General features: G+C 47.7%; 1 protein-coding gene and 1 long non-coding RNA gene across 3 annotated transcripts in view; both read right to left on the bottom strand.

Moving 5' to 3' along the window:
• Positions 1–12,528, bottom strand: part of VASP (vasodilator stimulated phosphoprotein) — a 38,634-nt gene that overhangs the window by 6,043 nt on the left and 20,063 nt on the right. The window contains exons 3-8 of one of the 2 annotated variants that reach the window (XM_073561209.1): positions 5,127–5,295; positions 4,985–5,042; positions 4,821–4,858; positions 4,333–4,598; positions 3,958–4,094; positions 3,696–3,781 (exon numbers count right to left, since the gene is read on the bottom strand). In XM_073561209.1, coding sequence (XP_073417310.1) covers positions 3,696–3,781; positions 3,958–4,094; positions 4,333–4,598; positions 4,821–4,858; positions 4,985–5,042; positions 5,127–5,295 — 754 coding nt within the window. Of the gene's footprint in view, positions 1–3,695; positions 3,782–3,957; positions 4,098–4,332; positions 4,599–4,820; positions 4,859–4,984; positions 5,043–5,126; positions 5,296–12,528 lie in introns of both variants that reach the window. The other variant, XM_073561208.1, reaches the window with a different exon arrangement.
• LOC141073793 (uncharacterized) lies at positions 546–3,689 on the bottom strand. Its single transcript, XR_012227065.1, has 2 exons — positions 1,092–3,689; positions 546–1,057 (listed from the first exon to the last, which is right to left on the bottom strand). It is a non-coding gene; the product is annotated as an uncharacterized lncRNA (long non-coding RNA).

The following is a 12,528-nucleotide window of genomic DNA, read 5'->3' on the forward strand; positions in this document are numbered from 1 at the left end:
CCTCACCTGCAGCCCCGTCTCCTGCATTCTCTCTCCTCACCTGCAGCCCCCTCTCCTGCATTCTCTCTCCTCACGTACAGCCCCCTCTCCTGCATTCTCTCCTCACCTGCAGCTCACTCTCCTGCATTCTCTCTCCTCACCTGCAGCTCACTCTCCTGCATTCTCTCTCCTCACCTGCAGCCCCATCTCCTGCATTCTCTCTCCTCACCTGCAGCCCCCTCTCCTGCATTCTCTCTCCTCACCTGCAGCCCCCTCTCCTGCATTCTCTCTCCTCACCTGCAGCCCCGTCTCCTGCATTCTCTCTCCTCACCTGCAGCCCCCTCTCCTGCATTCTCTCTCCTCACGTACAGCCCCCTCTCCTGCATTCTCTCTCCTCACGTACAGCCCCCTCTCCTGCATTCTCTCTCCTCACCTGCAGCTCACTCTCCTGCAATTCTCTCTCCTCACCTGCAGCCCCGTCTCCTGCAATTCTCTCTCCTCACCTGCAGCTCACTCTCCTGCATTCTCTCTCCTCACCTGCAGCCCCTTCTCCTGCATTCTCTCTCCTCACCTGCAGCTCACTCTCCTGCATTCTCTCTCCTCACCTGCAGCTCACTCTCCTGCATTCTCTCTCCTCACCCACAGGTCCCTCTCCTGCAATCTCTCTCCTCACCTGAAGCCCCTTCTGATTCTCCTCACCTGCAGCCCCCTTTCCTACATTCCCTCTCCTGCTTTCTCTCTCCTCACATGCAGCCCCCTCTCTTGCATTCTCTCATCACCTGCAGCCCCCTTTCCTGCATTCTCTCTCCTGAGCTGCAGCCCCTTCTACATTCTCTCTCCTCACCTGCAGCCCCTTCTCGTGCATTCATTCTCTTCACCTGCAGCCCCTTCTTGTGCATTCATTCTCTTCACCTGCAGCCTCCTTTTCTGCATTCTCTCTCCTCCCCTGCAGCCCCTTCTCGTGCATTCATTCTCTTCACCTGCAGCCTCCTTTCCTGCATTCTCTCTCCTCACCTGCAGCCTCCTTTTCTGCATTCTCTCTCCTCACCTGAAGCCCCTTCTGATTCTCTCTCCTCACCTGCAGCCCCCTTTCCCGCATTTTCTCTCCTCACCTGCAGCCCCTTCTCGTGCATTCATTCTCTTCACCTGCTCCCGACGTCCAGTTTGCTGTGTTGCTGTACATTTCTGGTTTGCATTTCCTCCACTAATTGCAGCCCAGGTCCCGGCGGTGACAATCAGATCCTAAACCATTCAGCCCCAATGACTGCACTCAGATTTAAGACTGGTAGTGCATTAATATAGCTGCAAACAAAATTCCCCATCCACTAGTATAAATTTGGTTTATTTGCAATAAATCGCCGAACACAACTGGTTGTCTCCAGCACCGGATGTATTAATCCAGGACCTCATCAGTGACATCAGGCGTGAGAATAAACACGTCCAATACTTGATCTGGCTGGAGGTTGTGTCAATTCATCACATGTTAGAAATGGTAGTCGGGAGTCACCACAATAGTCAGATATTCCTCCCACACGGCGGATGGACAGTCACTGGAGTAAAAGTATATAAGGCCTCTTTCACACTTCAGTTTTTTGCATCAGTCAAAATCCGCCAAAAGGACGTTTTAGAACTGATGACAACGGATGCCACCCATCCGTTTTTTTGACGGATCTGCAAAATGAAGAATTTTAAAGAAATTGCAGCCTAGAGAGAGAGAGAGAGAGAGAATTTTTTTTTTTGTGTCCAGCACCCAGAAAGAATTTCGGGTTAAATGAGTGTCTGGAGGATCCGTCAGAAAAAAAAAACGTTGCAAGCTCCGTTTTGAAATCTTTGAGGATGGTGACGGACAGCAACTTTTGGCGGATCCTCAAAAAAAAACGGATGCAACGGACAGCAATCCGTCACAATCCGCCATTAATGAAAGTCAATGGAGACAAAAAACGGATCCTCAAAAGAAAATTGAGGATCCGTTTTTTTCAAAACCTGGCGGATTGTGACTGATTGTAAAAAACTGAAGTGTGAAAGAGGCCTAAGAATCGAAGAGTGCTGTCATCGCATCCACAGGATATAATCTTCTCCAGATCACTAGAAAAAAGACAGCAATACAAAGCAGGGACTTCCAGGGCTCTCGCCAACACGTTTCAACTTATGGTTCCTAATGATGGCTGCTTTCTCTGGTTTTATTTGAGCAAATAATATGCTACAATCACCTAAATAGCAGTACTCTGTTTGAGATTTACATCAGAGGTGTGTGATGCAAAGGTAATACAGACAGAGGCACCAGACTTTTGATTCTAATCAGTGGCCCAAAAGGTTAAGAGAAGAGATCATAATCTTGTACAAACGCGGGAAAGGATACAAGATGATACCAAGGTATTAAACGTGCCAAATTATACAGATGGAGGTCACAGAGGAGCACCAGCTACACTACCTGGACGCGGCAGAAAAAGGAGGATGTCACCGGCTGCCATCAGATTCCTTAGAATGCAGCTGGTTAAAAACCATCAAATGACTACAAAAGACCTGCAGTGAGATCTGGTGGCAGCCGGCACTGATGGTTCAGTTTGCACACTAAGGCGCATACTAAACGGTGAAGGTCTCCATGTCCGAACTCAAAGGTGTACCCCCTATTAACACAAAAGCACAAGAAAGATCACCTCCAATTTGCTCAACACCATACAAATAAAATACAGAAGTTCAGGGATTTAGAGCAAGGAAAAAAAAAAATGGCACTTTTCAAATCCATTGATCAGAGGTATGTTTGGAGGGGTATGCTGAAGCAGACCAGGAAAATAACACGACCACCCTGCCTACAATGAAGAATGATGGGGGGCTTAGTGATGCCTACAATTAAGCATGCTGGGTCTTAGTAATGCATATAGCGACGGACGGCAGGGGTTCAGTGATGCATATACTGAAGAATGGCAGGGGCTCAGTGATGCCTACAGTGAAGGATGGTGGGAGTTCGATGAAGTCTACAGCGAAGTATGAAGGAGGTTTGGTGTTGCCTACAGTGAAGCATTGTGGTGATTTGGTGATGTCAACCATGATGCATGGCCGGGGGCTCAGTGATACCTACAGTGAAGCACGGCAGGGGCTTGGTGATTAAAATTAATGTAAAATAATAACGAAGAGACAGCAATTGAAGTGAAAAAAAAGTCCTTTCCTTATTCTCCTCTTTTCTATAACCGAACACAATGAGGGTCTTGCACATCCGGCATCACATGAACTTACTGCAGGGGCGTAAAAACTAAGGCGTTAACATGTACATTCCTGTCAGGCAGAATGTACAATGCAAATGCCCTCAGGCACTGTTTTTTGCTACTCTGCCGCGGCCCTATTTGCTTTTGCACCTTTACTAAAAAAAATTCTCTACATGGTTGAAGATATTATATGTACGGAGTCTGCATCAAAGCAAAATGTAGGGGGCAACATGTAAAACTAAACAGGGTCTGTGTCCTCAGTTGTACAGCAACATCATATAATTACAGCACTGCCCTAATGAGGTATAACCATAAAAAGTATGAAAGAAGGAGACAATAAGGAAGGTCTCCATCTTTGGTGATTATGCGCTGTCCTCGAAGATTCTGAAGAAAGAAACATTATCACACTTTCCTACCATATTACTTTACCGATGTTCTAAGATCTTGTATTGGCCCATGAGTCACCGAGCCCCCTCCAGCAGATATTATAGACTGAATGCTGATGTAACTCACCTGCCTGGCTCCGTCCACTGGTGATGTCATTATCGTCTTGTGTGGTAGTGGGGGCCGGGCGCTCAGCCTGCTGGGTCATCATCTTCCTATAGAGAGAAGCCAAGAAATGAATCATCTGTGTGGTCTGTGTAGTCTAATATGCTGTATATGGAAATAAGACGCAATCACAAATCAAGAATGAATGTCCGAAGAGCCCCAAGTCCAGTGGTGTCAGTGCTGAGACACCCCCAAAAGGCTGAGGAAGAAGGGACAAAATTACTACCTGCGGGCCAGCATTTTATTCATCTCCTGCATGAGTCCTCCTCCACCTCCACCCCCGGTTGATGCTCCTCCACTGGTGCGGCTAACATCTGGCTTGGGTGGGCCACCACTGCTAGGAGAGGAGCCGCCAGATTCCTCCTGCTTGACCAAGTAAAAAAAAAAGTTCAATAAATCACCAATATCCCTGCATTCTCCACCCACTCAAAGCATCCGGACCTGTCTACTATAGCCACATCTGCACCCACCCCTTACCTGCCTCCTCCAGCCACACCTGCATCTGTCACCAGCTATTTTCCACATCACCTGCCTTAAATCTCACCTTTAACCACTCACCATTCTCCCCCCAACTTCACCGGTACAACATTCCCCTTCTTACCTTTGACACTTTTTTCAGCTTAGCTGCAGCTAAGGCAGCAGCCAGGCCTCCACTGCTTGACGCAGCCCCTCCAACTACTCCTCCTGAAGGCAAGGGTGGTGGAGGAGGAGGACCACTCCCAGGAGGAGCTGGTGGACCCACAGGAGGAGCTGGTGGACCCACAGGAGGAGCAGGTGGACCGCCAGGAGGAGCAGGTGGACTCCCAAGAGGAGGCGGTGGTCCTGGTGGTGGAGGTGGTCCAGCTGATACTGGGGTGACTGAAGCAACTAAAAGAAAAGTGATGGTTATTGCCGGCCATTGTACCCCACCCTAAACAGAAGCCTCCTAATTTGTATAAATGATGGCGGGAAGAGAAAACCCAGGATCAGCTGGCCAGAAGACTGAGATAAGATTATAGGGGCTTGGGGGGTCTCTTATTTACTCCTATGACTTAACATTCAGGTCCGTGAGCTGTTTTTGACCCTCTTGTGCCCCCCAGAACCCCGTACCTGGACTCTGGACTTTCTGCTCCAGTTCTGGCTGCGACCTATGGACAGAGAGCATGACTGGTAAAAACCGGCACCAATCTCCTAGGCCCACAAGGCTGCCCTCCATATCACGGTGCCTAGCCTCATCATGGGGTGTAAGCCGCTATGTTACTGCTGACACTCACCTCCTTGGCGGCTCCGGGTCTTCTGCTTTGGGTCCATTCTGACTGGGCCACGGCGCACCTGCAGAAAAGACACCGGTCACAGGCTCAGTCCCAGGTTGGCGCGCTCAGTTCTCATGACTGCGGGGTGCACATCGGACCTTACCAGTTTCCAGACAATCAAGAGCCTGTAATATCCCCGCAGCGAACTGACCGGCCTCCTCCTTGCTGCTGAAGTTCAGCCCCCACACCTGCCGCGCGTCCCTCCACTGGTGGAAGTTGGGTGTTGCCTGGTTGTACTTCAGTCCTCGGATCAGGGGGCAGTTAATTACAACCTGCAGAAGACGAGAAGACAGAAGAGATAAACAGTGAACCGTCTGATCACACAGCAACCTCCATGTATGGAGAGAGCCTGCAGAGGGCGACGAGACGCCATGTTTATGAAATGCACTGGAAGAAAATGGTATTTATTGCCGACAGCAACCAATCACAGCGCAGCTTTCATTTTCCAAAAGCAGACTAAGATGGGAAAGCTGAGCTATGATTGGCTGCAAAGACTTTTTATCCTTTATAATGTGGGCAGATTTACGAAATGGTCTAAAGATATAAGAAAGAGGGTGAGGGCCACGCAAACTCTCAGCTCACCAATAACCATGGAGACGAATATCAACTAATTACATAAAAAGGATACGAGTCTTATGTCTCAAGACTGTCCTTGTTGCCTGTGGCAACCAATCACAGCTAAGCTTTAATTTCTTAAACATCTCTGGCGGAATGAAAACGGCACCGTGATTGGTTGCTAAGGGCAACACAGACAGTTTTCTTTTAGTTTTGAGATCTCTGTTGTTACTGTGTGGGGCCAACCAGGGACGGCCAGTGGTGACCCCGCAGGGGGAGGGGCCAGATTTCGCTGTGGGTGGAGCCATTAGAGGTTATTTCTATATCTGTTGAACTATTTTACAATGGGGCCCAGCAGCTTCATGCTACGCCACAGACGACAGCAGGGTGACACCACACGATATGTAGAAATCACCAGAACCAGCATGTAAGATGACACGTGACACCGGTCATAGAGGTCCTCCAACCACAGCAGGCAGCGAGTCCCAGCAACTTTATATACAGAGCAGAGGTAGCAAACTATCTGAGGGATGGCGGTGCGGGTCTGCTGCGCAATTATTACATGAGGGGGAAGGAAGAAGCAGCCGCCACTATATGTTACAACATGTCCTTCCTGTGTCCACACCGTAACCCCCTGAGCAGGCGACATGACGGAAGGGAGGGATGAGAAACCACCTGCCACCATCACAGTGAACACCTAAAGATATACAGTATATCACAGGGCAGCGTAATTGTCATTATTACCCCAGACTTAAAGGGGGTATCCAGGACTTCATAAAAAAACAAAAAATGTACCTAAGCACTAACAAGCAGATAACTACAACTTACCTTCCTGCTGCGCATGGCGCTGCTCTTCCCCAGTACAGAGTAGTCACAGACGCTCCTGCCGGGGATTCAGCTGTCTCTGATGAAGTGCAGAGCGGAGGCTTCTCTTCCACGCCGCTCGAAGGGAAGGCACTTACGCTGTCATTTTGATTGACAGCTGGATACCAACAGCCTATCTTATGTAGAAGGCTGTCAATCGGAATGAATTCGGAAGTCCCGCTCCGTCACGTCAGCAGAGGCAGCTAAAACCCGGCAGGAGCGGTATGTGATGGGGAAGAACAGCGCAATGCACAAAAGGCAGAAAAGTAGGAATTACCTGCCTGTTAGTGCTTAGGTATATTTTTTTTATGAAGTCCCAGATATATAATAATAATTTTATTTCTATAACGCCAACATATTCCGCAGCACTTTACATTATAGAGGGGACTTGTACAGACAATAGACATTACAGCATAACAATAATCACATAGATCATAACAGATACCAAGAGGAATGAGGGCCCTGCTCGCAAGCTTACAGTCTATGAGGAAAAAGGGAGACACGAAAGGTGGATGGTAACAATTGCTTTTGTTGTTTGGACCAGCCATAGTGTAAGAATCGAGTGTTCATGTAATGCTGCAGGAACCGGTTATCAGCCTAAATATGTAACAGTACAGACACAGAGGGCTATTAAATGCATAAAGCATGTGAGAACATGATGCATTGGTATAACGGTTGGTGAGGAATATGATCCTGGATGCAGCATTCAAGACAGATTGGAGAAGGGAGAGTTTGACAAAGGAAATCCGTGTTTAACTGAGCTCGGTGAGCCACTCCTCTTCCTTATAAAATCTGGGCTCTATTACTAAGTCCTTGTCTAACTGAGCTAGGTGAGCCACTCCTCTTCCTTATAAAATCTAGGCTCTATTACTAAGTCCTTGTCAGAGTTAGCACTTGCTGTATGACAAAAGGAAGGAGAGAAGTTGGTATGAGAAGGAGTGCTGAAGGAGCTATAAGCGACTGTTGTTTGGTTTGTACGCTTGATAATCCCTTATCCTTCCCTATTTTGCTTTCTTCCCCTTCCTACACACCCTGGTGAATACCTCTGTTATATGTGAATGATTATTTTGTGTGTGTGGAGTTTTCAGTTAACCCTTGTCTTTGTTGCCCTGTTTGTCGGGTTGGTGTACTGAGGTGCACAGTAGCACCCCCTCTTTCCTGGGTGGGGGAAGGGGACAGACATAGGGCAAACTTAGGAGATAAGGCAAGGGTGGAGGCCCCGACTTCTTCGCCATCTGAAGTCTACCGGGAAACAGGGCAAGTTAGAGTGCCCCCTAGTGTTAAGGCTAGGAAAGGAGGAGCCCCTAGACCCTGGTCACTCGACAGCTGTGTCAATAAAGCTCTGTACAGTAAGAGCGGTCACACTATAGAGCTCTGTACTGTAAGAGCGGCCACACTGGAGAGCTCTGTACTGTAAGAGCGGGAGCCCTGTACTGTAAGGATGGTCACACTATGGAGATCTGTACTGTAAGAGCAGTCACACTATGGAGCTCTGTACTGTAAGAGCGGAGCAGTCACACTATACAGCTCTGTACTGTAAGAGCAGTCACACTATGGAGCTCTGTACTGTAAGAGCGGAGCAGTCACACTATAGAGCTCTGTACTGTAAGAGCGGTCACACTATGGAGCTCTGTACTGTAAGAGTGGAGCAGTCACACTATAGAGCTCTGTACTGTAAGAGCGGTCACACTATAGAGCTCTGTACTGTAAGAGCGGTCACACTATATAGCTCTGTACTGTAAGAGCGGTCACACTGTGGAGCTCTGTACTGTAAGAGCGGTCACACTGTGGAGCTCTGTACTGTAAGAGCGGTCACACTGTGGAGCTCTGTACTGTAAGAGTGGTCACACTATGGAGCTCTGTACTGTAAGAGCGGTCACACTGTGGAGCTCTGTACTGCAAGAGCAGTCACACTGTGGAGCTCTGTACTGAAAGAGCAGTCACACTGTGGAGCTCTGTACTGAAAGAGCAGTCACACTATGGAGCTCTGTACTGTAAGGATGGTCACACTATATAGCTCTGTACTGTAAGAGCGGTCACACTGTGGAGCTCTGTACTGTAAGAGCGGTCACACTATGGAGCTCTGTACTGTAAGAGCGGTCACACTATGGAGCTCTGTACTGTAAGGATGGTCACACTATATAGCTCTGTACTGTAAGAGCGGTCACACTGTGGAGCTCTGTACTGTAAGAGCGGTCAAACTGTGGAGCTCTGTACTGTAAGAGCGGTCACACTATAGAGCTCTGTACTGTAAGAGTGGTCACACTATATAGCTCTGTACTGTAAGAGCGGTCACACTATGGAGCTCTGTACTGTAAGAGTGGTCACACTATGGAGCTCTGTACTGTAAGAGCGGTCACACTGTGGAGCTCTGTACTGTAAGAGCAGTCACACTGTGGAGCTCTGTACTGAAAGAGCAGTCACACTGTGGAGCTCTGTACTGAAAGAGCAGTCACACTATGGAGCTCTGTACTGAAAGAGCAGTCACACTGTGGAGCTCTGTACTGAAAGAGCAGTCACACTATGGAGCTCTGTACTATAAGGATGGTCACACTATATAGCTCTGTACTGTAAAAGCGGTCACACTGTGGAGCTCTGTACTGTAAGAGCGGTCACACTATGGAGCTCTGTACTGTAAGAGCGGTCACACTATGGAGCTCTGTACTGTAAGAGCGGTCACACTGTGGAGCTCTGTACTGTAAGAGCGGTCACACTGTGGAGCTCTGTACTGTAAGAGCGTTCACACTATGGAGCTCTGTACTGTAAGAGCGGTCACACTATGGAGCTCTGTACTGTAAGGATGGTCACACTATATAGCTCTGTACTGTAAGAGCGGTCACACTGTGGAGCTCTGTACTGTAAGAGCGGTCACACTGTGGAGCTCTGTACTGTAAGAGCGGTCACACTGTGGAGCTCTGTACTGTAAGGATGGTCACACTATGGAGCCCTGTACTGTAAGAGCGGTCACACTATAGAGCTCTGTACTGTAAGAGCGGTCACACTATAGAGCTCTGTACTGTAAGAGCGGTTACACTATGGAGCTCTGTACTGTAAGAGCGGTCACACTATAGAGCTCTGTATTGTAAGAGCGGTCACACTGTGGAGCTCTGTACTGTAAGAGCGGTCACACTGTGGAGCTCTGTACTGTAAGAGCGGTCACTGTTGTGAGTTCATTTTCCCCTTCGTCACTGAGGTCTGGTGAACTCCCTATTCTTGTAAATGAAGGTAATGAGCCTGATTATCAGGCACCTGAGTCTAATGAGGATGACTGGCTGAGTGGAGTCACGGACTGGATATAAGGCTGCCGACGTCCTTCTGCCCTGCGGGTGATTTCTCTGTGGACTTCTAGGACACCAGTCTGATTCCTGCTCCTCTAAAGCTAAGTTTTTTGCTTTGCCTGTTGCATTTGTGTTTTGTTTTTGTTTTCCTTGTTTTTCTGGATTCTGCCATTCCCTGCTGGGGTGAGCTGAATCTCCTTTTGCCTGTTGCTCTGTCTTCAGAATATTCCTGAGTACTGACATAGCTTTTTGAAGCCTAGCGTCTTCAGGGCCTTTTTCACTGTCAGTCTGTTGGCTCTTATTTTCATAGGGTTTTTCACGGATTGCAGACAGCAGCCTTCCTGTCCTTTTCTATCTAGTTAGCTTGGGCCCCGTCTTTGCTCAGTCTATCTTTCTGTGTTAGTGTTTTCATCTTGGTTCACCGTCATTATATGTTGGGGGGCTGCCTATTGCTTTGGGGTCTGCTCTGGGGCAGTTTAGATTTCCCCTTTCTTTCTTTAGGCCTATTTAATTCTCCGGCTGTGAACGAGGGGTCTAGGGCATCGTAGGAACCCCCCACGGCTACTGCTAGTTGTGTTGATAGGTTCAGGGGTCTGCAATCCGATAGCTGCCAACTTCTCTGGTTTTCTGGACTTAGCTAGCATTTCTGTTTTTGCCTGCTACGGTGACTCAATCATAACAGAATCACCCACCATACCGCAGATCCTAGGGTACTCAATAGCAGGAAAGAATTGTGCTTAAAAAAAAAAAAAAGTGTGTATATTCTTTCCTCTATATCTCTGAGGCCGTAGGGGGAATTTTTTTTTCTCTCAATGGAGATAAAGCAATTGTCTGATCGTGTGGAGCAGCTCGCTGCGGAAGTGCGGGGAATTTCCGCCTACCTTGCTCATTCGCATGCTGTTGAACCAAAGATCCCTACACCTATTGTATTTTTTGGGGATCGATCTAAATTTTTGAGTTTCAAAAATCATTGTAAATTATTTTTTGCCTTGAAGCCTAACTCGTCAGGGAGCTCCGCGCAGCAGGTTAAAATCGTCATCTCTTTGCTGCGTGGCGATCCCCAGGATTGGGCGTTTTCTTTGAAACCAGATGATCCTATTCTGACTAATGTGAACGCATTCTTTCAAGCTTTGGGGTTGTTGTATGACGAACCTAATGCTATTGATCAGGCTGAAAAGACCCTGTTGGCATTGAACCAGGGTCGAGATTCTGCAGAGTTGTACTGTCAAAAGTTCTGAAAGTGGGCGGTCCTTACTACCTGGAATGATAATGCCTTGGCTGCTCTCTTTCGGAAGGGTTTGTCAGAAGCCGTAAAAGATACTATGGTGGGATTTCCTGTTCCCTCTGGTCTGGATGATTCTATGTCATTAGCCATTCAGGTTGGTCGGCGTTTGCGTGAACGCAGGATTGCATGAGAGGTGTTGCCACCGGTTAAACAGACGTCTGAACCTATGCAATGTGATAGAGTTTTGTCTAAGGCGCAACGTCAGGAGTTCAGAAGGCGTAATAAGCTGTGTTTTTTCTGTGGAGATGCCTCGCATATTATTTCTGTTTGTCCTAAACGAGAGAAACGCTTTGCACACACGTTTTCTGTTGGTGGTGTTCAACCTAAGTTTCTTCTGGCAATTACTCTGATCTGCTCTCTGTCCACATTTTCCGCCAAGGCTTTTGTGGATTCGGGAGCAGCGCTAAACCTAATGGACTTGGATTTTGCTAAACGTTGTGGATTTCCGATGACACCTCTGCAGACGCCTATCCCTTTGAGGAGGATTGATGCTACTCCTTTGGCTAAAAATAAACCTCAGTTTTGGACCCAGGTGGTCATGCGGGTCGCCCCAGACCATCAAGAAAATTGCAGATTTTTGGTGTTGCATGGTCTGCATGATGCCATTGTTCTGGGGTTTCCCTGGTTGCAAATTCATAATCCAGTTTTGGATTGGAAATCTGTGTCTGTGGTGAGTTGGGGTTGTCGGTGTGCCCTTAGTGAGGCTCCGTTTTTTTCCACCTCTCCTCAGTCGCATGATGTTCCTGACTATTTGGCGGACTTTTATGATGTATTTAGTGAGAATGAGTCTGCGTCCTTGCCTCCTCATAGGAGTTATGACTGTGCAATTGTACTAAGCCCGGGGTGTAAATTTCCCAAGGGTCGGCTCTTCAATTTATCTGTACCCGAGCACGAGGCTATGCGGTCCTATATTAAGGAGGCGTTGGAGAAGGGTCATATTAGACCATCCTCTTCACCCTTAGGTGCCGTTTTTTTTTTTGTGGCCAAAAAGGATGGTTCTTTAAGGCCTTGTATTGATTATCGTGCCCTCAATAAAATTACTATTAAATATCAGTATCCGTTACCCCTGATTTCGGATCTATTCTCCAGAGTTAAAGGTGCTTGCTGGTTTACCAAGCTTGACCTCAGGGGGGCGTATAATCTTATCCGCATTAAGCAGGGGGATGAATGGAAGACGGCGTTTAATACTCCGGAGGGACATTTTGAGTACCTGGTGATGCCTTTTGGTCTCACTAATGCCCCTTCTGTCTTCCAGTGCTTCATGAACGATATTTTCTGAGACTTTGTCGATAAATTTTTGATTATCTATCTGGATGATATTTTGATCTTCTCCAAGGATTGGGATTCTCATGTGGAACATATTCGGACTGTGTTCCGGATCTTGAGGGAGAATTCCCTGTATGTCAAAGGATCGAAATGCCTTTTTGGAGTACAGAGGATTTCATTTTTGGGATTTATTTTGTCTTCGTCAACTATTGAAATGGACCCGGCCAAGGTACAGGCCATTTATGATTGGGTTCAGC

This window comes from Dendrobates tinctorius, unplaced genomic scaffold (assembly GCF_039654945.1).
Source record: "Dendrobates tinctorius isolate UK_male_01 unplaced genomic scaffold, ASM3965494v1 ptg000315l, whole genome shotgun sequence".
Classification (NCBI taxonomy): domain Eukaryota; kingdom Metazoa; phylum Chordata; class Amphibia; order Anura; family Dendrobatidae; genus Dendrobates; species Dendrobates tinctorius.